This window comes from Podarcis filfolensis, assembly GCF_964270895.1.
Source record: "Podarcis filfolensis genome assembly, chromosome: 10".
NCBI classification, from domain to species: Eukaryota; Metazoa; Chordata; class Lepidosauria; order Squamata; family Lacertidae; genus Podarcis; species Podarcis filfolensis.
In genome coordinates this window covers 3,745,444-3,773,010 of record NC_139612.1, presented here as the reverse complement: position 1 = coordinate 3,773,010, position 27,567 = coordinate 3,745,444, and the positions used below count along the sequence as shown (strand labels likewise).

The 27,567-nt window shown below is 41.7% G+C and overlaps 1 protein-coding gene across 5 annotated transcripts in view; it reads right to left on the bottom strand.

Moving 5' to 3' along the window:
- The window catches only part of CACNA2D1 (calcium voltage-gated channel auxiliary subunit alpha2delta 1), a 373,123-nt gene extending 355,659 nt beyond the window's left edge, over positions 1-17,464 (bottom strand). For 4 of the 5 annotated variants that reach the window (XM_083574975.1, XM_083574977.1, XM_083574978.1 and 1 more), the window contains exon 1: positions 16,867-17,347. In XM_083574975.1, coding sequence (XP_083431101.1) covers positions 16,867-16,961 — 95 coding nt within the window. In that variant the 5' untranslated portion in view covers positions 16,962-17,347. Of the gene's footprint in view, positions 1-16,866 lie in introns of all 5 variants that reach the window. The other variant, XM_083574976.1, reaches the window with a different exon arrangement.
- Between the last annotated feature and the right edge of the window lie 10,103 nt (positions 17,465-27,567).

Here is a 27,567-nt window from a genome sequence, read left to right as displayed (position 1 = left end):
CAGATGTTACTTCAGCAATAAACAAACTGAGACTTTGCCCTATATAGCATCACCAGCTGCACCCCAATTTTAGCCCCACCTGCTTCATCATTTAAAGGGGCACCGCCCACTCCAATAGTCCTGGTCTCACTGGGGTTCTGCAAGCAAGGCAGCCCTGTTTAGAGATTATTTTACTGTTTAATAGACTATTGTATTTTAATATTTTGTTGGAAGCCGCCCAGAGTGGCTGGGGAAACCCAGCCAGATGGGCGGGGTATAAATAATAAATTGTTGTTGTTGTTGTTGTTGTTAGTCCCTGACACCAAGTCCACAAGGTTTTTGAAAGGCCCTCCACAATTAAACACATTGGGGGTGGGGGAATGAGAGAAAATGCATCCTAAAACAAAAACCAGATCATCATGAGGGAAAGTTGTAGGGATTTTCCCACCCGCAAAATAATGATAGCCCTAAGACATGTATTTAAGGGGATGAGAACCCCTAATAAGAAATGACGTACAGTACTGGTGATCAAGTATATTTAACACAAGCCACAGGATTACGGAAGTGACAGGATTCTCATACCGGATGAAAGGGCTGCACATGGCTGTGCCCTCACTTACAGCTTCAAATTGCTCAAGGCCAGTTTCAAGCACAAATCATAAACTGAATTTTATATTTCACTGATAATCACAATTATTAATGGTGATGATTGTCACACTACAAAACAATAAATAATCTTAAGTGATTCGAGAACATGACTTTAAACACACAAATACAACCTTTGACAGTAGTTCATGCACATGCTTAATTTCAAGTCCCAAGCGGTCCCCTTGCACAGATGTTAATAAAGAAAATAGCTCATTAGCTTATCTATTGCAAGAACATCTGGTATATAATAAAAATGCAACACTAGATTCCTACATGAATTTCTTTCCTGTGGTAGATGCATATAACAATGCTGAGAGACAGAGATCCTCTGACTTTGGACGTAGTTTGATTAGAAGCTGTGAACAACATACAACCTTCATTATTCCAGGAAGCTGGAAATAGAGTCAGCTACTGTAATACCAGATTAAATATATATTTAGTCAGTTCCTGAACGAGGCAGCGGCATCATCTACCATTGCTGTTGGATATATGCAAAGATAATGCTCTAATCCTAATTAAGCACTCCAGGATCATGCCATTGATTGTGCCACAAGCAGCTAGCTAGATTTAAAATAGCACCAGTAACAGTGCAGAGGGGATACTAGAATCTCATACACTGAATTTAAACCACTCAAGCCTCATATTTAGGCAGCTAAATTCCATTTTGTGCTATAACCATATATTTTAATACAAGCAAGCACAAATCCCGAACATACTCAAACTTTTTTTTTTACACGCTCCTTTCCCCCAGAAAGCCAGTGCCTTTTTACACTATCTCTTTGCAATTAATTCTGAACATGCTACAAACCATTGGAATATTCTGTGCAGATCTGAGATATCTTCCTCATCATGCTGTTTTAGAATGACGACTTTAGTATAAATGGAGAACAACCAGCAGTGTCTCAAGCCTGGAACCATAATGGTTAGCAACAACAGTAGGGGCAGGGATGCAGGGGTAGCACACAGCTATTATTATTATTATTATTATTATTATTATTATTATTATTATCTGTTACTATGCCCAATATTTCACTGACAAGATTATTTATTATCATGTTAAATTGATAGGTACATCCATGGCCTTTTTCAAGACAAATGTAGCCAGAATTAAATTGAAGCCTATTAATATTCCAAAATTATAGTTTTTACACTTCCGATAACCTATGGTCTCTTTGTTTTAACTAAAATACACACAGAGAGAGGGTGTATGGAGTGTCAGGGGAGGGACAGTACCTCTGATGAGGGACACGTCCTGCTCCTTCTGGGGTAGTTTGCCACCTTTGGTCCCCACCCTGCACTCAGCTCTCACCTGTGGCTCCTAGAAGCATTCAGCATGTGACAGCAGCCACACCCCAGGAATGGCTTCAACTGGCCTCTAAGTCAGGTGAGGGCAGCCAATGGGTCTCAAACCCTTGGTGAGTTAGGGACTTCCCCTGTATGCAAAGACAGGCTCCAGTGGATTGGCTGGACGAGACCAATAGTGGGTCCAACAGTCAATACAGCAGTTTCTGCACATGCTGTAGACGAAAGTGAGAGGCAGATGGGGCTCGTCAACCTTTCCATCTAAGAGAAGGAAAACTCTGATCCTAAACCTCTGCTGCCTTGTGGGTTGTCTTCAGGAGAGAAAAAAGGCTCAAATCCTACATGAATCTAGAGTGGAGTCCCTAGGACGGTTTGATGGCACCTTGAATGCCTCCCTCCAGCTCCTCCTGCAGCCAAGCTGGTGCCAAACGTATTGCTCCGTTTTCTGTTGAACCATATAAACAAGGCCAGGGGACATTCTTGTCGTCTGGGCAGCCAAGGACCTCCATACACATTGCCCAGGCTTGGTCCCCGGAGAGGTCACTTCAGTGCTACTAATGCAGTAAAAACAATGCAGGGGAGGCAGCAGTTTTCTGTTACTGGTCTCTGCAGCCACAGCAGGTGCTGCAATTCTCCAGTGGTTTGGCTTTTCCACCTGGAGGCGCACGCCATTGTCTCTCAAGTCATATAGATACCAGCAACAACTAATATGAACAATACATACCAGTAATACTCACATTCAATCAGCACCAATTCAGGACAATAATTTTTATTGCTGCAAGCTGTTTTGAGGGGGCGGTGATGGGCTGAACAGTAGCTTACATTTCTAAAGCTAAAAATACATGCACTCCTTCATGCTTTGCATTCTCTTCCTGAGATGTATTAATATTGACTTTTAGTGGGATTCATGCTTTAAAACCGCACCGTGCCACAATACTAATCAGAATATAATTTACTGTGTCTTTATCGCAGACACCTTATTTGGCACGGACACTTACCCAGCAGCACACAGCCAACAAAATGATGTCAGCAACAGCTCATCATTTAAAGAGAAGACAAATGACCACATCTGATATCACGCATGGTTTCTTCTGTGATACATTACTATTCCCCTGCGTGTCATTTAACACAATAAATGTAATACATTTTATTTTATACATTCTTTCTACCCTCCGGAGAGATGTCTCTACTGCTGTGGGATTAAAATCCCAACACATCTAATAAAACAAAAAAAACAAAAAGTGCTGCTTTGCCTGGAATTCAATCTTTTATTTTTATGGCATAGGAAAACCACAGTCTTCCGTCATTCCACATATGTCCATGTTAACTCTACATGGTGGCACATTTCTTTGGTTTCATACACACAAGAGATGAAGCACAAGGAACCTTTATGCAGGTAGCTTCATCGTCTGAGAAGGCTGGCCATGGGTGGGGAGGGGATTCACTTTCAAGCTATGGGTCATCTGCTCAGTCCACTGTGGGCAAAGAGTTATTACTAAACCTTTCTGTAACACACTTCCAATTTGCAAAGTGAGAGTGTACAGGGGGCTCTATTATCTTAGCCCTTTTCAGTATTCCAGGTGTGTACAATGAGCATGTGGGGGGGAAAGATTCCAGTCTCGTGCATTCATTAGAGAAGGTCGATACAGGGAGTCCCTCTTACAGTTGCATGGGCAGAGGGTTGCATCAGACGTGATGAATTTTTTATTATTATTATTATTATTATTATTATTATTATTATTATTAATTTTGTATACTGCCCTTTATCCATAGATCTCGGGGCTGTTCACAACATAAAATTACAATGTAAAAAACACAAAGTACATAATAAAAATAAGAACAAAAACAAACCACTACAGCAATGCTGTTGCCGCCGCCACCCCCACCCACCCCTCTCTCTCTGAATGCCTGAACAGGACTCTTGTCATGGACCAAATTTCACCTTTTATATATGCAATAAGCTGGACTCCTGCAGGAATTAGTAGTAGGAGCATTATCATTAGTATTGTTATTTTATCTATTACATGCCCTTCACCCCAAGGTCCCAAGGGGGGGTTACAGCATTAAAAACAATATTAAAAGCAAAAAAAAAAAAACCCAAACCATTCCATACGATACAAGAACCAGGCCTTTATTGTGGTGGCACCGACCCTTTGGCTTTTCCTTCTGTTGCATATTGCACAGGCACCATCTTGCTTTTTTCTTTGGTGCCTAATGACCGTTCTCTTTCAACAAGCCTTTTAAGTGGATATCTAATTTAAACTGTTTTTATATCCATTCATTCATTCATTCATTCATTCCATTTATGTGCCACCTTTACCATCCACGGAGCTCAAGGGCTGCACACGGCTCTCCTCCCCCCGATTTCATCCTTACAAGAACCCTGTGAGGAAGGCTAGGCTGAGAGGCAGTGACTGACTCCAAGGTCACCCAGATGAGCTTCATGGCTGAGAGGGGATTCAAACCCTGGTCTCCCAGGTCATAGTCCAACTCTATAACCATTATGCCACACTGGCTCTCTATATGTGGAATTGTTTTTAAATGTTTGTATTAAATTCATATATGGAATTTTTATTTAGTGTTTTCACATTTGTTTTATGGCTGTCACAGTTTTACTTGTTTTATAATTGTATATTTCCTTGTTGTGCCCCACCTTGGGACTGATGAAGGGTGGGTAAGAAATCTATTAAATAATATGTCTGTTTTTAGTTTAAATGGCCTCCATTCAGTTAAAAAGGCATTGACCCCAATTTCTGGATTTGCTGCAATACTCAGCAGTTTGCTCAAATGCTCAAAGTACTTGGCATGTATTGTTTTACCGACCCATGCAACAGACCAGTAAGGTAGGTCACACATAAAGGTAAAGGGACCCCTGACCATTGAGTTCAATCGCGGATGACTAGGGTTGTGCCGCTCATCTTGCTTTATTGGCCGAGGGAGCCGGAGTACAGCTTCCGGGTCATGTGGCCAGCAGGACTAAGCCGCTTCTGGTGAACCAGAGCAGCGCATGGAAATGCCATTTACCTTCCCGCTGGAGCGGTACCTATTTATCTACTTGCACTTTGACATGCTTTCAAACTGCTAGGTTGGCAGGAGCAGGGACCGAGCAACGGGAGCTCACCCCGTTGTGGGGATTCGAACTGCCAACCTTCTGATCGGCAAGTCCTAGTGTTATGTACTGAGCTGAATCCTATAACAAAAGGATCCAGAATGCAGCAGTCTGATTGGTCCGCAGGAGCCACCCAATCCAGCTCCAGGTGGAAGTGAATCAGCCACCTGATTGGCCTGCAGGAGCAGCCCGGAATTAGCCAATCATGCGGGGCCCATTGTATAAATAATGTATATATAGCTAGACGTTTTGGGGGAAGTTTCATTCATTGCTACTATGAGCTGAATAAAGAGCATGAAATTCATACTCAACTCCGATTATATTTCACCTAGGCTCTGTGGTTTAGACCACAGTGCTACCCACGTCCCTTCAGGTCACACATAGTGCCTTTGAAAAAAAGTTTAAGTGTATGGGAGTAAGAGAAAGAAACACAGACAATCAGTGAGTAGGTTTTGAACTACATGATTGTAGGGTTGGGAGGGGGAAATGAGGGGGCCTGATAGCACAAGGAAAGCAATATCAGCACCAGAGTAACATAATGACTTCCGCTATATACCTTTTCCTTTGCAGTTATTTTTCTCCTCCTTTCTCTCACCTGTCCTTCTCAAGAGCTTTGCAAACTGGAATCGTTGCCCTGGAATTCATCTTTAAGGAGGGAAAACAGCATGGCACTTTTAAAAGATGATACCTGCATAATAGGGCCTAATAAACACTTTGATAAAAGGACAGAAATGGGTTTGTTTGTTTTAATGTTTTTGTTTATCTTTTAAAAACTGGCCCAGCTCTGAGGGGGAAAGTGGTAAGTGAAGGACTAAATACATACTTCAAACAGACTTCCTCAGTTCACAGGTGGAACCAAAAAAATTGCAGCTGACAACTGAAAAGCAATTGTAAATCCATCTTCCCTGCATGGCCATCCATCAATTTAAAAACCTGATCCAAGCACATTTAAAACTGCTGCTCTTCCTTTCACATATGCACAGCAGCAGAGAGGCTCAAGAAGTGTTTTTAACAGGCACGTGTGATACCAATCCAAGATGCAATTAATTTCACTAGCCAGGTGTATGTCAAGGTTCCCTGTGCAACAGATTTAGGGATGGTGCAGGAGGTGAATTTGGTGAGACAAGGATTAGCAGAAACAAATCCTCTCAAGGGCTAATGCTTGACTCCCCTGACTATGTGTTTGACGCAACAAGGCCCACATACCATGGAACCACGTCACGTCTCTTAAGCCCACTTAGCTATTGAGAAGAGCAGCGTTCCTTCTCACACATATGCAAACACAATTGTACTCATGTTCTTCCCCCTTTCACATACAAATGATGAGAAACAATAGGCAATAAATCAACATTAAATTTAAACACAGAGAATAAATCTCACTACTTTTATGATGCCACAAGAATTAAATTTGAGTAAAGGTGGTCTAAGTTCTTCCTTCCACCATGAGATCTATCAAAGGAGACTAACAATTAGCCTTTAAAATGGAGTTTTCTCTCATTATATTACATTATGGATGTCCTCCTGCAGCTAAATTCCTGATATTTGCTCACAAGTGTGCCTCTGATTGCTTCCAAGTCTCCGCTGTGGCTATCACAAATTTAGAGGCTGCTATACCCCCAAACAGCTTGGGACCAGGAGTCCTGAAGGGCTGCCTTCTCCCATACAAATTTGTCCAACATTTTAAGAAGTGTTCTGCTTGCTCACAAAAGTTAGGAGGGCGAAGACTGAGGAGAGGGACTTCCCTGTGGCGGTGCCCCATTTATGCAATGTCAGACATATCCAGGTGGTGCCATCATTGTTACAAGCCAGGATTGTATTTTACAGTAGCCATAAGTGAACAGACGTTTCATGCAGGTGAATGAGCAGAATGGTGAATAATTCTTCCTTTGTCGGCCTTTTTTTGTTTCCATGCTAACCATAAAGAAAGGAAAATCTATTCCTCCACTATCAGCATGGAAATTCAGAAGACTGCGGGGGCATTTGGTAGATGTTTTCCTTTTATTGTAGAATCCTGAAAGGTTAGCAGCCCAGATTTCCATTCCAGCCATGGAGATGTGGAGTTGTATCCTCTACAGCCCTCATGAAACACTAGTCCCTTAGCAGACTGGTTTTAAAAACAAAACAAAACAGACTGGTAACTTTTGTGGACTTATTTACAAGGTTGGTTTGGTGTATTTAGAAAGTTGGTTTAGGCACTAAGTTAAAATTATTTTATTTGCCCACCCAAAGAGGGACTTGCAGGCAGTTTACTCTTCCCTGGTCCTTTCTGCTGCTATGCCACACTGAGCCAAGCCAAAGTTTGCTTTAGCGTGCCATCTGAACCAAGACTCGTGGTTGTTTTCTCACCACATTAATCACAAGCAGCGGCCAAAGGTTGTTCTCATGCTTGCTAGGAAACACAAAGGAACACACAGAGACACATATGGCTCCCTAAGCCATGTGATAACCGACCTGAACATGTGGAACTGTTAGCATAATTTCATCCACACATGAATATGAGCCAAGCACAATGATAATATGCAGGGAATTATCTGTGGTGACTGATGCATGCAGTTTCCCCATGGGCCAGCCACACCCCAGTATCTCAGCTTTCCTATTGCTATGAAAGCAGTGTGACAGAATACCACCATGGGCTTCCTAACCCTCCTCTTTTTTACTGTGTGTCAGGGCTTGCTTACATTCACAGTCATGGCTGACACAGCACACCAGCACAAACCAGGTACAGTCACGCTTCCCAAGTTACACACAGTCAGTTTTTTGCTGACTCCTAGGTAAGTTCAGTTAGGTTTACTTTTGCAATCTGCCTTGAACTCCAAATAATGATGGTGAGGATTAAGGGTCCTAATTCCCCAGGTCTCCAATCATCCTTACGAGAGAAGCAGGTATGACAGCACAATTTCACTCGTTCTATAAAAAGCTTCTGCTGCGTACGAAGCAGATGAATCAGGCTCCCCACCCCACTTTCCAAAGATCACGGCTACACCATTTTCTGAGGCAACAGAATAAAAGGCAACTGTGAAGTAGTAACTGGTGAGTACAATCAGAAACAAAGTGTTTAGTCCCTCTGGAGATGAGAACCCAAGATAGTCATGTTCTTCCCTCAAGAGAAAGTTCAGTCAAATGAGAAACAGAACAGAATGACAATATTTGAAAACACCACAAAGTGGGTTCCTCCCTCTGATCTGGAAGGCTGTATCCTAGCAACAGAGCTCTTTTGTTTAAAGCTCTGGTACCACCCTCCTTCCTAAACTCTCCTTAACAACAACCACAGAGTACCTACTCAAACCGCACTAAGTACACCTGTGGAACTACTGTGAATATTGGCATCTGTTTCCTGCATTAGAAGGCAATGAGCCAAGCGGTTAGGGGAAGCGATATTCAGTAGCATTAGCCTGTAAACCAAAAATTGTTGTCTTTTTTGGCTAGAGGTTGGTTCTTCCCAGCCAAGCCAGTGAAAGGAAATCTCATCAGCAGAGAAAATGAAATAAGGGCATGTGCACTGACTTCACTAGGTCCAAATGCACAAAAAGGATAATTGCTTAAAAACTCATTCTTCCAAACAGTGATTTTACCTACATTAAATCTATGTTAGGAAGGTGGCCCAAATCAATATTTGGAAACACTATAACTTATCACAGCCAATTATTGGTTACAAAGATGTTAATTGCACATTTTGTGTGTATGTGTAGGGCAGGGTATCAGGAAAAGGTATTCCTAACAATATTCTAATAAGCATATTTTGTGTGTAGCTTCAGAAATAGGCAATTGGATTGCTGTAATTAACTGCAAAAGCTTGTTGATTTGTTGATGTTATATAATGTCAATCTCTTTCATAAACTCATTAGAATCTTTGTAAATAAATAGTGAAATTTATGCAAAAAGCAAGCAAATCTGGTTGTTGCTTCTTCTTACCATCCCAGGGAGTAATCCAATCAAAGGATTATTGTTACCAAATAGTATTCTGGAATAAGGGTAACCAAATTAAAACATGTCAGAACAGAACCATGCTCTTGTGCCATTCAGTTGAGTGGTCGCTTATTCAGCAATCAATTAACCTGAGATAGCATTTCTTCCAGTCTTTGGATTGCATGCTCAAGGAACAAACCAGCTGTTTAATCTGACAGGGAATCAACGACTCCTACCAAGATAAAGGTATCTAGATTTTAAGGTGCATGACTCCACCCAGAAGACGCACTTTACCTGCCTTTTGGTTAATTGGTCCATATCAATACCTCTGTATTATGTTCAGTTTTTACTTATATCCAGTTCATCACTGATTTGTTAAGGAAATCTACTGCCTCACCTGGATCCAAAGAAAAGAAGTAGGTTGGGTAGATTCCCATTGACAGCCCCAACACCGTAGAAGGGGGAAAGAGAAATGAACATTGTGAAGGCCTACAGGACAAGTCATAGGGAGGAACAACTATCGTCTGTCACCACTTTCTGCTGCCTACCTGTGAATTAGAAGCAAAACTACCACAACCGCCTTACTTTCAAACCTAGCCCACAAAAGTAATGCAAGCAAATACTATGAAAAAAATAGTACTCAGTGTTGATTAAAGTTTCAGGACAATTAACAGAATCACTCTCCTTCTGTCTTCCAACAGATTGTCAACCAGTGTCACCAAGACAGTTTCAATCAGGAACCAGCCCAAAACTCAGACAAGGATTTAGATAATCTGCCACAACTACAATTTCATAGAGTTGAATCACAACTGCTTGCTTGATTAGCTACCTTCCCGAGAATAGCAAATTGCAAACTGGTCTACGTAACTTGTTGGGCTGGGTGATATCTGGTTTTCAACATCATGTTATATCAACAGCTAAACATTGTGATATACCGATATATCACAATGTCTGAAATAAGGCTGGAGCTATGTAGGGGCATTGGCTGGCTTCATTGTTTTTCCCCCATTGTGATTTTTGCATAGCTCTCTCTCTCGCATGCGCGCGCGCACACACACACACACACACATCATTATTTGCAATATATAAATAAAGAGAAATCATGATACAGACTTCAAACCAGTTTGGGACAATAATACACAACATGATTTGCAATATATTGCTCGGTCAAAAATTATGAAACTGATATCACTAGGCCAGCTTACTCAGTCATCAAGAATGGAAACACATCCAAGGATCTACAATGAAGGAAGGAAGGCTTGGAACATCTCCAGTATGATGCCTACATGAGAACGCTTTCAAGGAATTTTATTAGCTAAGTGTCCCAAACAGAAGTTACTGAGAGTCACAGATATTCCTAAGTCCAAAGCAGAGGAACTAAGTTGACAGAACCCTCCCACTACCTGGAAAAGGCTCTGACAAATGGCACAATGTAAAGGCAGCATGTTCTCTTTGCCACCATAATCAGCACAACACAGGCTTCCAAATGGGCTTTTAACTTGATCCTATCCAGTGAAAGAGGGTTTAAGGGCTACTGTATCAATATCCCCAGCAACCATCTAGATCCCCATCTGGTCTATCACTCTCTAGAGATAGGTGATACTAACTATTCCTCCACACCTGAAGAAGCTACAGGCACCTGATAATTTCCAGGTAAAGCCTGAATTATCTGTCTATAACAAGGGAGCTATATTATGCTCATCTGCTTGTTAAATCTCCAGAAGATGTGCTTCAATAACACTAAAGCAACATTTTTGGCCTCCACTGACCAAAAAAAATGATCATTGAAGGTAATACTTGTACTTCTGTGTAGAAAGCACGGGCGTGACATATCAGCAGACGTGCCTTCCAGAAGGTGAGTTTCCTGCAGGGAATCCAGCAACACTCAACCCATTGCTTTTGAATAATTTCAAATGGGCTGGTGTCATCTGCATAGCCATGCAACTTGTGAAGATGGACATTTTGTATATATTCCATTAGAGGACATCAGCAATATGCTGATAGGACTGCACTCTATGGAATAGGTTTGGCCAGGGAAGAATCTCCCTAGTCTTCTCCAATAATATAATGCTTCCAAGGAAAAGGGTGGATGTATAATGCCCTGTGCTATTATGGGGCTGCTCCACTCTAGTATCTCCCAGTCGCCCTACAGCAGTGGTACTTGGGCTGTGGGAGACACCACAGCAAATAGGCCTTATGGTAGTATTCAACTTTCACAAGGAGGTAGAATATTTTCGCAAGTCCTGTTCCCACCTACTAGGAGGGAATTGTTGTATTATATCAATATTTCTTTAAGATATAGAAGACTTACAAATGGAAACCCCATGCTCAGTAACATGCCCAAATTCACATGAAAATCAGTGGCACATGAATTAGCTGAAAGCCAGAGAACAAAGCGCTGCACTGGGCAGTCTCTCAGCATTTGTCTTTTCATAGGAATAGTCTTTATACCACATGTTTCATTGGCAACTAAAAAAAATTCAGGGTTGTCATCAGGGTATCTTAAGGATTCAAGTGATCCATTTGATTCAGCAGGGCAAATTAAGAAGTGGATTCAAATTATCACATTTATAGCAATAAAACATCAATACAAATGAAATTGCACCAAAAGACCACAATCAGGTTTTTGGTATAATGTAATTTCCACTTAAGGCAACAAATTATGTTGACCAACAAAGGAATGGTTTAAAGAGTAACTGACGATACTAGTCCAGGAACAGATTTAAACATTTTGCAGGAAAAGTTGTCTAAAGCAACAGGTGATAGTGACCAAGATCAAGATGCTTAGTACAAGAAGCATCAAGAATTTTGCAAAGAAGAAAACAGCACAGCTGGTATTTATAAGGGCATGATTCACATGCTGTTCTCACACAGAGGGTTTCCATAAGCCTCGAAAGCCTGTACACAGACACACACACTTAATATGCAACAGGCAACATGAGGTCTCTTCACCTCTTCCATGTCTCCATCCACTCATCCTTCTCTGCCCCTTTACTTATGCTCCTGTTGGGTCCTATAGGTATCCTCTGTGAATAGGTGCTACACCTGTGCTCTGTGGATCATGCCCTAAGTAATAATAGAAACCAGACTTCCGTATCTGAAATTTAAACACTCTTCTACCTACAACCCTCCACCGATCACCCTAATTCAAATAAATACTTTGGTCAGGGAGAAAAGAAAGTGAGAAGAAGGAGAATACAATGATCAAAGTTCTAGCCAAGTAAAAACTTATAATGATTGATTAATGGAAAACAGCACTTGTACTCAGAATGCCAGGAGTATTCCGGCTCCAATTATAAAGAATGGGTTGAGACTGCAATAGCCTTTCGCCTACCTGCTTGGTCCTGAGCAACCTGTAGGGGGACTTGCTTCATTGTTTTAAAGAGAACTTGCTTTCGTGTAATATATTTAGGAACTGGATATAAACTTTTTATTCTTACTGACTACTGCATTACTAGCTGATCTAGACAGGATTGTTGTTTTTTAATTATCCTTTAGCAAATGTTAAAGGGTGTATAAGAGGATTCTTCTGGAGAATAACTGCAAATTAGCATTTGCTTTTTTGTGTGTGCTAAAGATTGATTAGATGAATTTTAACAGCCCACTGAAAGCAAAATTCCCATTGCCTTTGCTGCCTTAAAGACCTAAAGCAAGTCTTCTGCTATTAGTCAATCTAGCAAGTGAGATTATTTGAAAGAAGGAAAGGACACATTCACACATTCTAAGCTAGATGGAAGAGTCATAGATATAGCAGCAATATAAGAATCAAGAGGTGGAAAGACACCTTGGCAGCCTAATTTCTTGTTAGTGAAAATGAGGCTGGCAAAGTCCCAGGCACCTCAATATTTCAATATTTGCTGCAAGAATAAAACACTTCCCTCCCGCCCCAGAAAATATCCTTTCATGGGTATCAATGCAGTTCAACGGTAATTTTTTTAAATACCCCAGTGACAAAAAATTGGGATATTTAATATTTTGCAATGTTTACATTATCTGCTAATATTAGTATATGTAAAAAGCTGTACACAAATGAAGGTGCAAAAATTCCAATATTCAGCTTCCTTTGGTCATTTTCTTAAAAATGAACATAGTGCTCTTTAAACACATCTAGTCCACACACACCCCATATGACACATACAAAGCAACAGAGTTGTAGTAATAATTGCAGCCAACAAAAGTGTAAGTTATTGATTGGCATATTAGGCACCCAACTCATGATTGTTAATTTTAACTTCCATTAAAATTTTAACTATATTTTATAAAAAGTTAACTACACTTTAACTATAGTGGTTTATCCTTCCTATGCTTCAAGCTACAAGTGGCACTGGGAGAAATCTATGAAGGCGACACTGACACTGCACACCCAGCTCCAAACGCATTACATCTTCTGGCTATTCTGCCTCGTGTACATGGAAGCCCTCTCCCCTGAATAACTGCTACAGTAAATGATAATTTCCACTAAGTAAAGCATGTGGGAAAGTTATGAAACACACATGTGTTCAACAATTTACCATTCATTAAAGGCTATTTTAAAGTATTTGAAATAGAACTTTGATACCCATGACATGTGGTGGGTGATTCATTGATGGTAAGGTATCTTAACACTTATACTGTTAAGTACACAATGAATCACTTAGTCCTAAGCACATCTACTATGATGTAGGTCTTACTGAACTCAGATATTTCTACCGTTAGTATGTTTAGGCCACTGTATTTTATGCTGAACATTCCAAACATTTAGCTTGTATTGGGAACAGTAAAATAATACCACCCTCTCAAGCTGATTGCTAAAAGGGAGATTCCTTAAAGACCTTGTGTTCTATACTTTATACCTGAGCAAATGGTGTGTAAAATTCTCCCAATTTCAGAACAGAATGGTTTTAATTTGATTTATTTAGTCTGAATGGATCCTGAAAATAGAAAGCAACAAGGTATGCCTCATACTCATTTTCAGATTGGCTTTTAAAAATAGCATTAAATAGGGATGGTATTTTTTAAAAAAAGAAAGAAAAGAAAAAACACAAGCACACCTAGACATAAGGCTCAATGAAATTCAAATAATTCCATCCTCAGTTCATGAAACATACCACACAATCATCACTGCTTGGACAAAACATTCAAATTAATGCTCTAAACGAAAAGGGATTCTTTTCATTTTAAAACCATGAGACAATACAAAATATTTTGGGACATAACACCCATCTGAAATGTGTAAAAGAACACATTCCATCTCATTTTAAAACCTCTTTTTTAACACAAGGCAATGCTGTGCTTGTTTTCTGCTAGAACAATTTATAAATAGTTACATATGCAGTATCTCCAAGTTTAGCTTGCATATCATTCTAGAAATCTGACAAGTTCATACTGAATAGTGTTGCCTATATATATGTTCTGTTGTGTGTATGGTAAAAATGCCAGTAATTGTTTGTTAGTTTGTTTTTTAAATCATACTAGATGAAGAATTACCATTGGGAGACAAAGTACAACAATTTTAATCAATAGGTGTTGATAAAATATTTACTTATTTAAAATGCATTTTAATACATGCATGTAACCATGAAACAAGCATATTAAAGAACATTCACTGGTGGGAAATTTATAAGGCAAAAGATTAACAACAAAAAGTAGGCATTTCTAAACAGCTGATTATTATTATATATTCCTGAAAATTCAGAAGGTTTTCCGCCCTCCCCTAAATACTGTACTTGTAAATTGTATATCATTTTGAAAGAATGAACAAATGAAAGACCCTTCCAAATACGAGAATGAAAAGGTCCAGGGATTGTTTTGCTTTTAGTTGCAATTATTATTTGGAACCAGCTCATCAAAAGATTTTGATTTGTTGGCCTCTGCTTTCTGGTTTAACTACATCTGCATTTAATTCTTTACTTGGCAACATCCTGGATTTGATTTGTCTTTGTTTCCTTCCTGTACTAGAAGAGGGGATTTCTAGTTATTATTATAAACAATCTAACACATCTTCAAGCAGCACCTGTAACTTCCCTTTTCCTTTTTTAAATAGGCATCTTTCAGCTTTCCTGCTGGTTTATTCCCCAGCCAAAACCTCATTTCTCTGCCTTGAAACAAAGGATTATTCTTGCAGGATACTTTGGAAATGAAACAGCCTGTGTTGTGGACAGAATCCATAAGGTCTACAGTACTTCTTTCTGTTCAAAGAAGCAACTGTCTTAAGAGACTGTAACAAGCCAATTTGTTTCTTCTGTTCAGCTCCCTCTCTTGAGCTGCTTATCTTTTTTGCATCTCTGGTCCTTGCTCCCATTTTTCTTTCCTCTAACCATAAATGCAGCGGCCAAGTAATCAGCCTGGCTTAGACACACGTTTCTGCACAGTGCAAGTCCCATTAAAGTTTTAGGCATTCAACAGCAGATGACAGGATACATCTGTGGTAAACCCAAACACTAACCCTTCCACTAAACCAAACAAAAGTAGGGATGGAAAATTATGACAATTTTTTTTCAGGCTGGGCAGTTTTGCTTTTGGAGGATGCTTTTGCTTCAGAATGGCAAAGAGCCAGCTCAAGGAAATGTGATGGCAATGATGGTGGAATCCACCAGCTTGAGCAAGGCTTCATTTAACCATTCTAAAAAGGTGAGATTCCTCGCCCAGCTCTCTCCCTTAACTTTCTCCTTCTAGCCACGAGCCCAGCCCCTTTCGAGCTTACACTCGGGGAGAGGAAGCACACAGAGAGATCCGAACCAGCTAGCTAATTGGTGAACTGCACTTAGAACAATCCCTGTAAAGTCCTCCTTCCACACCAACTGAACCAGCACAGTACACTTTCTATTTTCCAAGAATGCAGGCTGCTAGCATTGCTCTGTGTGTGTGTGTGTGTGTGTGTGTGTGTCCGTGTGTTTTACCTCTGCATAAAATGTGTTACAGTGAGTCATTCACACTAAGATGCTTAATGATGGTGGCTGCCTAGATTTAAGAACTCAAGTGTTTCTGAGGCAACACAGATCAGTCACCTCAATTCTTACTTTAACTCTCCCTGGCAAAAAAATCAGACATTGGCCTATTTATTTATTTTCTGCCTTCGTTTCTTGATGTGAACCTCTTGCCCTGCTCTGGGCAAGTTTTCTGCTAATCACTGCCTGCTGCTTTCAAGATGCTATCCTGCACTCATGCAAGGCAGCAAACGGAAAGCAGACCATAATTAGCAGCACTCGCCGATGCATCGCCTAACGAGATCATCGCTAAATCTGAGAACACCCAGCTACCTCGCCTAGCATGTTAGAACAGGGGGGAAAGGGAGAAAAAGGAGAGAGAAACCCACCAACTGCTCTGGTTTTGCACATGCGTGGACGCTTGCAAAGCCCCCCACACACGCGCAAAACCAACCCTGGAACTGTCACAACATTCATGTCACACCCGGGAAGCACTAAGCTTACAATGAGCCTTAGAAAACTTAAACGTTGCGCCGTGACTTCAGGGCCTTTCAGGAGAATGCATTTCTCTAGACAACACAGGCACGCTTTGCTTTCAAATGCTTCTTTCTCCTTTTTTTGCCCCAAATCTCCACCAGGTCAAAACAGCCATTCAAGTCCCAGCGGGGGCGAGGAAACTAGAAACTTTCCTCTGAGCCCATCTATCTGGCGATGCTGTGGATCCCTCGCCGGAGTCTCCCGGGCTGGGCTGGGCTCCGGCGGGCAGGGCAGCAGAAGCAGCCGCCGCCGCAGGCCCCTCAGCCCAGCCCGGACCCGGGCAGCCTACCGCTTGCTACCCTTCTCCAGCTGAGGGGATCCCGCCTCGCTCCGGATCCGCGGCCGGCACGCCCGCCTTGGCTCCTGCTCCTCCCGGTTCCCTTTCTCGGGCGAGATCTCCTCCGCCCTGCCTGCCTCGACTTCTCTCTGCCATGCAAGGGGACGGGGGGGGGGACCCTGCCGGACTCAGGTGGGACTTACGTGGTGGCAGAAGGGAAGGGCCCGTCGGCGGAGAGGTTTATCACCAAGGACTGCAAAAGGGTCAGGGTGAAAAAGAGCCACCAGCCAGCAGCCATCTTCCTGATCGAAGATCGATGCCCCCTTGCCCACAAGTGCCGGAGAAAAGGAGGAGGAGGAGGAGAGAAGAAGAAGAAGGTTGATGATGATGATAGTGGTGAAGTTAAAAAAATACGAATCGGGGCGAGCGCGGGAGGAATAAGACTAATCAATCAATCTCCCTCTCTCCTCTTCTGCGCGAAGCCACAGGCAGCGGCTCCTCGGGGGCGGAGAGGCGGAGGGAAGCGGCCGCGCCGGGCGGGCGGAGGCGGGAAGCGGGAGACGCAGCCAGAGGCGGGCGAGAGAGAGAGAGAGAGAGAGGCTCTCGCTACTCGGGCGGCGGCAGCTTCTGCGCGCTGTGATCCGCCGCCATCGGGGCTACTTTTGTAACAGATCCCGGCTCCCTCCCTCGCGCGCGCGCGCCGGGCTCTTTCGGGGTGGGTTTGTGCGTGCGCGCGCCTCTCCTCCCCTGATTTATGCCCCCGATTGCAGGGAGAGTTTGGCGTCTGGGTTTCCTCCCGCGTCCGCGATCGGGGGGCGGGCGGGCGGGGGGGGGGAGTCCTCCTCCCCGGGAGAGGAGCTTCGCCATACAAGGGAATCAAGGGAAACTCCCCAAGTTCGGGGTCTGGTCTTCCCCGAGGTGCGAGGAGGGCGGGGCGGGGTCTGCTCGAGGCTGCTGCAGCCGGCATGGTAAGGTGGGGCTGCTTGTTGTTCTCGTCGGCGCTATGTTTCCCAAATATATGCCGCCCGAAGATCGCAGGGCGCTGCACAACATAAACATGCAAAAGTTTGATCCGTGCCGAAGTCTGGCTTCCAGGCAGGTAATAGAGGGACTTGGGAGCGCGAGCGGCCTTCGGTTCTGGAGTTGCAATGGGTTGCAAAGGTCTTGATGGCACTCGCTTGGCGAGCATCCCCTGCAAAGGAGCGGGAGACCAAGCACGCCCGGGGGGATCTTCCAGCTCCACTGACAGCTCCTGGGCCCTAGGTGAGTGCAGAACGGGGCAGCGCCAGCTCTGGGTCATCAGGGCCAAGTTATGCCGCGACGAAGGGCTCTGACTCCGAAACATGGGCATTTATTTGTTCGATAGCGACTGAACTGGGTTGTTGTTGTGTTTCCATCTGCTGAGCGAGGGGGCAAAGTGAACAGATTCTAATTAGAGGAGGGGGAAAAGATGCAGCCAGAAAGACTTTAATCTTATCATTCAAGAGAGAGGAGGGGGGTGAGTTACAGCCTGCAGAACAGAAGATTTCCCTGAGGGGCGCCACCCTTTTCCAAACACACAGCAAACCTGTACCAAGGAGAATGCTGCAGCTTCTGGCCATTAGTCATTATCAACCCCCAACTCTCTCTCTCTCTCTCTCTCTCTCTCTCTCTCTGGACTTCTCCAGGGCAACCAGGTAGCTATTCAACATGCACAGAGACAGGGATGCACACACAGCCCTCCAGCATCACTGTAGCAGCGAAGGAGAAGCTGGTGATGCCCCCATGATTTTGTCTTGTGCAGTTCAAAAGTGCATGGCAGACCCTTGATGTAAGGGCTATGACATTTCATTTCTTTCATTTATTTATTACTTACATTTATTACATACATTTTTAGTGCCTGGTTGTTGTGATCGGAGTGACATTCCTTTTTCTGACCAGCCCTGGTTATTATCCTGCCAAAGGGTATGTTTGACAGCTGACTGAGTTTGGGTTGGGACTTAAAACCTTTTCAGAGAGAAGCCTGAGAACTCTCATTGCCGGCACAGATTGCTGCCCTCCTGCCCATGGAGCTATTAGCAGGGATAGGCAATGCCCTGCCCTCCAGACACTGCTGGACTCCAACTCCCAACATCCCTGACCATTGGCCATGCTGTCTGGGAGTGATGGGAGATGGAGCCCAAGAACATCTGTAAGGGACCGCATTGCCTACTACTGAGCATTACTTATACCAGTGTTTTGCAAACTTGGGTCTCCAGCTGTTGTTGAACTACCACTCCCATCATCCCTGACTACTGCTAGTTAGGAATGTTGGGAGTTGGAGTCCAGCAACAGCTAGGGACCCAAATTTCGTAAATGCTGATCTGTACTGAGGAGAAGAGCTGTGGACTCATCCTGGCTAAATGCATAGGGAAAGATACTGGAGAAGTTTGTGATGTCACTTTATTGTTCCTGCGGTTACTGTATGTTGATTAGTGCATTGACTCATGGGAGCATTGTTATCGACACTGAGATAGCTATGTGTCATCGTAATTACTAAATACACTATGGGAAGGGCTGTCTTTGTTGCTGTGCTGCCTTTTTTGTATTGCTATACAGTGGTACCTCGGGTTGAGAACTTAATTTGTAAAGATCTAAAAGGTAACAGGCAAAAGGCAGGCCCCGGTGGAATTCTCTCCAGGGATCCTGGTGTTTGGCAAATGAGCAACAAACTGTGAATTCTGTTTTGAAGCAAAATCCCTCCTGGAGCGCAATCCTATACATGTCTACTCAGGAGCAGATCCAATCAAGTTCAAGGGGCTTACTCCCAGTTAAATGTGTTTGGTTGCTGCTGCCTAAAGGTTCAAGCTCTTACTCTAAGCAAGAACTCCAGATCTTTGACTTTGGGGCTTGATTTGACCTGAACTATGTATATCTCATGCTATTTTAAATATGGAGCATGTTTCTCAATGTAAAGATACAAACATCTGGTTCTCCAGAACTTATTAGTGTGCTGCTTCCATTATTCCAGACCACTGGCCATGCCAGCTGGAGCAGAGAGGAGTCCAGCTACATTTTAGAAGCTACAGGTTGCCCATTCCTGCTTTAGAATAACATGGTTACTAACACAAGACTATAAACGCCTACTCAGAAATAAGCCCCATAGAGTTCAATAGGGCTTACACCCAGGTAAATGTGCATAGGATTGCAACCTAAATCACCTAGTAGTTCATAACAGAAGTGAAGTTTGAATTGGGGATTTGGGGTTTCCATCGCTCCATCTTTTTCCTGTGATGCTACATTACTGGTCCAGCCAGTAAAACTATCAAGTGACTAGTGTTGTGATCTGAAAAGCCAGGACGCCCTAGACTCTGCCAAGCTTCACTCATGATCTGACAAATTCTGTTATGCTCCATCCTGGATCTACCAGGCTCTGTTCCATCTCTGCTCCTCACCTGCCAGGCTCTTGGCTTGGCTCCATCCTCTACTTCAGTCCAGAGGACCAGTATATTTAATCAAAAGTGTGCAACCCCAACATAGACTATATTCAATAACAGGCACTGCACTGGCAGTTATTGGTGCCCAAGAGCTGCTTCAGGGGCAGCTCAGGCCCCCTAGAATCTGCCCGGTGGTGGGGCTGGCCCTGCACTCTGGCCAAAGCCATGAAAACAAAGATCGAAGAGTGGGTTTCAGGCTCCGAGTATCAATCCCATAGTACAAGGCAGGCAAGAATAAAAGTGCCTCCCATGATGCCAGCTCCCTGTGTAATCATATTTCATCTTTGTCTCTAATCCATAAAATTTTCATTCTTAAGTGCTTAAAAGCACCACTTATTACAGAGAAGATGCAGCTTTGTGGCCGAGCGTATGTTTTATTATATGCAGCAGGATCAATTCCCCACATCTCCAGTTAAGGGCCCTGTGGAAGCGAGGCAGTGAAATTATTCAGACTCCAAAGAGTCCCTAAACAGGCCGTGTTTACAGTGCTGGGCTAGATGGGCGGTTACACTGCCGTTACAAGATATAGTCCAGCCTTCCTCAGCCTCAGCCCTCCAGATGTTTTTGGCCTGCAACTCCCATGATCCTTAGCTAGCAGGACCAGTGGTCAGGGATGATGGGAATTGTAGTCTCAAAACATCTGGAGGGCCAAGGTTGAGGAAGCCTGATATAGTCTGTAACCACAGTTAACATCCTGTTTCATAGAACTGGATATGAGCAGGTTTGGGAGGCAGCTTCCTATAAAAGCTATAAAGAAGACCATGCACCTAATAAAATAAATGGGGTTTGTTCATTCTATTTATTCATTTTTATTAACAAATTTGTATACTGCATTATATCTGTTTAAATATCCATTTAAAAATACTAGTATATGTTATAAAATATCAGTAAACTTTAAAAGCAAGTTAACATAAAATTCATAATTAACTGACATGCAAAATATTGAGATAAAATACAAACTTATTTTTCATTAATATAATTTTGCTATTATAGTTTTTCTTGTTTCTTTGATTTCTTTCATTTTGAGTTTGAATGGGATATGCTTAAATGATGTCTTTCACATTTTGTTTGTTCTGTTTCACTTTTAAAAAGAGCATCCTTCACCATTTACATATGCAAATAGCCTTTCTACATTTTCCCCTTTGCTTGATTAGTTCAAGATTAGTGTCAGTCCTAATGTAAATATGAGCACTGATCCAAATATTCTGGAATGTCTATTGCACTGTGCCCTGCATTGAATCCTGTATGAGGTTTGGCAAAAATGTCAAGTTTTGCTCTCAAAATTTGATTGGTGGTGGTGGGGATAAATATCACATCTTACCAGTTTTAGGGAAACTACTTCAAACATTTACTGTATTTGTCAGAGTCAATATAGGACATTGCATTTGTCATACAATTCATTGGTTTTTTTTAAATAAAAAAAACGGATACTGTTAAAAATTCAGATTAAGAGTATAGATTAGAATTTTTGCAAGTGTTTTTGAGAAGTGCATTCCCCTGCATTAGTTTCAGCTCTAACTGAAGTGTAATTTTCTAGATATTGTATGTGAAATAATTGTATGGAACTCCTTTTAAATAAACATAAGTCATAAACTACGCTTAATTTATAGCTACTCATATAACCAGTATTTATATGGTTGTGCTTACTGCCATATTTCCTTGCACTGACACCACAAGCAGGGTCACCCCAACAATGGAAAGTGTCAAACTTTCACAAAGGGTATCATAAGTCTAATCACAATCTGGTTAGCATGGCTGTATGAATAGGCACCTAACTACTAACTTACAGAAGCTACAGCTCAAGAGATGGGACAGCTCCCAGGTCATCACCCCCCCCAAACACACCTTGTTTTAAATTGTAGCATGTAGGCTGATAAAATGATAGCTTTCATTTTTCTCAACATTAATTATATGCCACACAGGAGCCCATACTTGAAGGCATTGCTACAAAAACACTTGCAGTTAGAGCCTGCCTGATACCTCTCATTACAAGGAATTTTAAATTGCTTATAACTCCGCTCCACTTAAAATGCATCTTTGAAAGGTAACCCTTGAGAATATATGGATGCTGTTTTGTATCCTCTGTAATTCTATCTGATTACCATCAGCACGAGAGCCTTGCCTCTTCTATACTTTCTTCTTCAAATGAAATATCTGGGTTTTCTCCAGTTGATATTTGCTTATCATTTCTATTCCAATTTATTAAATGAGCTTGATTCTTCTCTGTTCTCCCCAAGACATCTGTGCAAGTTGCATTCTCTTTCATTTTATTGTGCAGGATGTGTAGCTGTTCAGAACAGACTTGTTTCAATGTGGAAAATGATTTTGTATTTTGTGTTATCGTTGCTTCTGAAATGCATAGTCTGCCCTGCAGTGGCCCCTCTGCATTCCTAAAATAATATGGTGTCCCAATATGGTGTTCTTTTGCAATGATCAATATAAATAATAAAATGTAGAAGTAAAAATAAAAACACATTGAATGATTTCTTTCTTTCAGGAACAGCGCAATCCTGTGGATACCACTCCAAAAAGGATTTTATTTTAGAATGACACCATGCTCCTATCCATCATTTCCCCTTAGAATATGAAAATATATCATTCTTCTCTCTCCTAAATAACCGGGCCTTCTTTTCCTGAACCAATGGCAAGTTTTCAGGGGGACTGAAAGCAATATATAGATTGCTATATATCATATATATATATATATAGGTAAAGGTAAAGGGACCCCTAACCATTAGGTCCAGTCGTGGCTGACTCTGGGGTTGCAGCGCTCATCTCACTTTACTGGCCGAGGGAGCCTGCGTTTGTCCGCAGACAGCTTCTGGGTCATGTGGTCAGCATGAACTTTTTTGTTTGTTTGTTTGTTTACTGTATTTATTTATTTATTTAAATTATTACTGCCCGTGGTTTATAACACAACAAAACTTTATTTTTGGTTTCATATTCAAATAAATAATAAACTATTGAGTGAAGAAGACCTTAGCATCTAAAATTTTAGCTTAGTTTAGCTTGTTCTATGTTAGCTTAGCTTGCACTATAGGTTTTGGCTACCATTAAAAAAAAAAAACCCTTATCATTCTAAGACCTGCTTTTCAATCTAGCCATTTCCCAAAAGTTTACAGGCTACGTCAAGACAATTGGCCTCTTACAGGTAAGAGTGGGTGTGAGATCTGATGCATGTCACTTTAAAAGAGTTAGAAGTGGGTGGGAGGGCATTTTTAAAGAATCGGATGCAACGTTTTAGACATACTTACAATTCATGCTTAGCTAAAGGCATGATTCCCACCTTGTTGTTTGCAAATTCCAGTATACAAGTTATGCTTGCTTTAAACTTCAGCACTCTAAGAGTCTGGACCTGAGGCACCAGATAGCCCACCTGCACCCTGACTGACTGATTTGCACACTGAGATCTCAGTCAGAGGCATCACCTTGGTCTGTGTGATGGGTAATCGAGAGAGAGAGAGAGAGAGAGAGAGAGAGAGAGAGAGAGAGATCATTCTCTCTGGTGGATCTACACCCTTGAAAATCTCCCCCGCCTCTCTGCTGTGGCAGGCAGTTATGTATCTGACGAAGTGTGCATGCACACGAAAGCTCATACCAAGAACTAACTTAGTTGGTCTTTAAGGTGCTACTGGAAAGAAAAAATTTTTTTTTGTTTTGACTATGGCAGACCAACACGGCTACCTATCTGTAACAGGCAGTTATGTGTCAGCCTTTCCAGAAGGCCTTAAAAACTCATTTGTTCCAATTGGCCTTCCCTGAGTAATTTTTGGTCCCAGTTGCTGAATGGTTGCTGAAATATTTTTATGTTAGAACTTTGTAAATCTATTTTATCCTTAGTTTTAGTAATTAGATAGATGGATAGATGATAGATTTATAAAAGATAGATAGATAGATAGATAGATAGATAGATAGATAGATAGATAGCTGCTCTGGACAGGCTTTGCCTGGAAAAATGACATATAAATGTTTTAAAATAAAATAATTTCTCTTGTAAATTATAGCTCATATAATGTTGGCATCTTATTCTAAACTCTGTCTTTGGTTTCTCATCGGCTATACTCCTGCCTAAACAGAGGATGGACTCTTCTTTGTAACAACATTAATCACTCTGTTTATTTTCTCAGGCTTTCCAGATGGATTTATTAAGCAGTGGCCAACTATCAAGTCATTGTTAACTCTACAGGACTGACTTCTTCCTACTTATCCTTTCGGGTAGCATAAATAACTAACTGTCCAAGTTCAAGGCTAGGCATTATCTTCCAGAAGTGATTTAGACAGAGGGGCCCACAATTCTCAGCTGTTTGTTTTTCTCCTTTCTCCTCATTTACTTCTCCTTTGACCTTTCTTGGCCTTCTCACCTTTCCTTTGATAACATCTGAAAAAGCTTCAGGAGACACTTGTTAACATATGTCAAAGGGGACAAAAAGTTAAGGAGAAAAAAGGCGCCCAAAAGAAAGGATGAACTGCCTAATAGACAGGAAATGACAAAAACAAAGATTAAGAAGGGAAACTAAGAACAAAGGGAGAAGGGAGATAAAAGCAAGAACTAGAATTAACCAAAGTGAATTGAAGCAAGGAAAGAAGGAACAAAGGAAGGTTAAGACTAAGGCCCAGCTATAGAGGGGCCATCCGTGCAACAGAGATGTGTTCGTTCAATAAAGTATTTAGCTGTAATAATATGTAGTTGAATTACGAGAGAAAAAGATGATAAGAGGAGTGAGAATAACAGGAGAAAAAAGAAGGCCAATTTGGTTCTGTTACTCAAATGCATGTTCTCAGATAGAAGGCATTTTGCACATGCTCAAAGGTAATTTATTCTTGGATCACTTTACAAACTTTTGCAAAACATTGTGTTCTGCCTTGAATAAAGGCATTCTGCCCATGTTCTGAGACTCTAGAAAACCAAAACAATACAGTAAAGCCTCACTACACTTGTATTTTTGAAATGTGCTACTAATTATTATAAAAATGAGTGACAACATTTGGGAAAGGTAGTCTTTTAAAAAAAAAACTTTAAACAATGACTATGACTTCAGGCTGTAGAAAATCAACTGAAAGTTTTGGTTGTTTAATCTGCCAGTTGAAACTTATAACCCTAATTTTTGCTTTTGGTGGGCAATGAATAATTTTCATGATGGTTACCCAATTTTCTTTGGCATATTGTGACTGAGTATTAAGCCTACAGTATAATAGGGGGAACACACTTAAATAAGGCAGCTATTATTTGCCATCGCTTTAACTTAATTGTATTGTGAGTGAAAATGTGACCCTTCAGCCCTTACCACCATTATTTCCCAAGAACCTCATGACTCTTCTTACAACCACAACAAGGGTGACAAATGATATTTGATATTCTGTTTCACTATGTGAACATACAGTGAGAGTAAGTAGCAGAATGCTGGCTTCTTTCCTGAACACCGAATAGCAAAGGGAGGGGTCATAGCTCAGTGGTATAGGGTATATATTTTGCACTCAGAAGGTCCCAGATTCAGCCCCCCCCCATGTCCTTACGTAGGGCTGGAGTGTTCCCTCTCTGAAACACTGCAAAGCAACTGCTGCTCAGTGCAGTGGTGCTCAGTTAAATGGGCCGACAGTCTTACTTGGTACAACACAGCTTCCCACGGTCCTCTATTGAGAACATAAGAAGAGCTTGGCTGTTGGGCCAGACCAAACAAGGTCTACTCAAGCCAGCATCTTGTTTTCACAGTGGCCAAGCAGATGCCGGGGGGGGGGGCGAGTCTCCAAGCAGGACCTGAGGGCAGCTGAGCTTTCTTGTAATCCCCAGTGAGTGGCATTCAGATGCACACTGCATCCAAATACAGTAGGTCAGGCACATCCAACAGGTTGATTGTGATCTACCAGTAGATCACTGGATGTCTGTGGTAGATCACTGGTAGATCACTGGCTCCCCCCCCAAAAAAAGCTAAACAACTTTGGCTCCCCTGAAAAAACTCAACATTTTTACCCTGTACTCCCAAAAAACGGGGCTTTCCTTCTCCCTAAAAACAACCTTTGCCTGAACCCCAAAAAGAGGGTAGATCACTGCCAGTTTTTAACTCTGTGAGTAGATCTCAGTCTCTTGGGTGTTGGCCGCCCCTGCAGTAGAAGATATGGCCATTAACATCATTAGTCACTGACAGCCTGATCTTCCATCAACTTAACTGGTTCGTTTCCAAAACCACTCAAGTGAGGTAGCCATACAGGGGTTTCCCAAATGCCGTGTTGCAGGACTACATGCCATGGAAAAGAAATTACGAGTGAGATGTTTTTATCTGGTATGGGTGAGAGAATCTAGAGCAGAGAAGGACACAGAAAGTGGTTGACTTAAGAGGAGACAGCAGCCATTAAGGGGAACATCAGAAGGAGAGAGAGCACAATGAAGTGAAATACAAATGAAAGATGACTTAATTTGTGTGTCTGTGATGAGCGTTGATGCTAAAGAAGGGCTATTAGTGCTTAAGCTTTTTTTCTTTTTCTTTTTGATATTAAAAGCTCTACTGAAAGTCAATGAGAGATGTGTGGTCTTTGGAGGGAGTCTGCATATTAATGTGCAAGAGCCATCTTCAAGAAGCATAGGAAGAAGCAAGTTTAACACAAAGTCTGGAACCCTTGATTTAAAACCAAACACTGGAACAACCGAAAGTTCTCCTTGAGCTAATTGAAACAGAATGTTCAAAGATGTGTCTGAATATTTTTAATACATGGTTTATAAGCTCAGTAACTCAATATGTAATTGTACCCAGCCTGCCAAGTGGAATTGCCAAGTATTAGGTGAACCAGGGGAAATATTGCACTGTAAAAAAATAAAAATAAAATAAAAATAGATCAGTCATAGGCTCCTGAATGTGTGGGTGGAATTTGAAAGCAACAATAGGATAACAGGGCAGTTTCAGTGAGTGGGGGTAGGAAATTCATGCTTCAAATATAGCCAGTACATCTGTTTACTAACTATTTTTACCTACAGCTGCAAATATCTGAAATTTCAGAGATTTTTTTACTTATCTAGGACAATTTTTAGCCTCTATAAATAACTCCCAACTTCTTTTTTCTTCATAGATGAAGTGGTAACAATTTGCTTTATTCCCTCCCACTGCTGCCATAAAAATGGCCTTTGAAACTCTCAGATCACCTGATGGGTTGCTAAATTATTGTTTCATTTTTATAGAAGTGGTTGTGGCTCATTTCTTACCCCTGAAAACAGAGGTTATAATGGGAACACTCAGGGACCTTAAAGCTATTGCCTCCGCTGCTCTTTCTGCTTACGGCTGCCATAGATTTGAATGCTCCATCTACTTTTGCCATGTAATTTCACTGTGGGAAGTGGGTGAGTTACTGTTTCAATATTTCATAATAACATTTTAGGCGTTTTTCCACATTGGTTATACATACTAGAAGGAAAACCTAAAGACAGAGTAGAAGGGGATTTCCAATCCTAGGTCCACATTC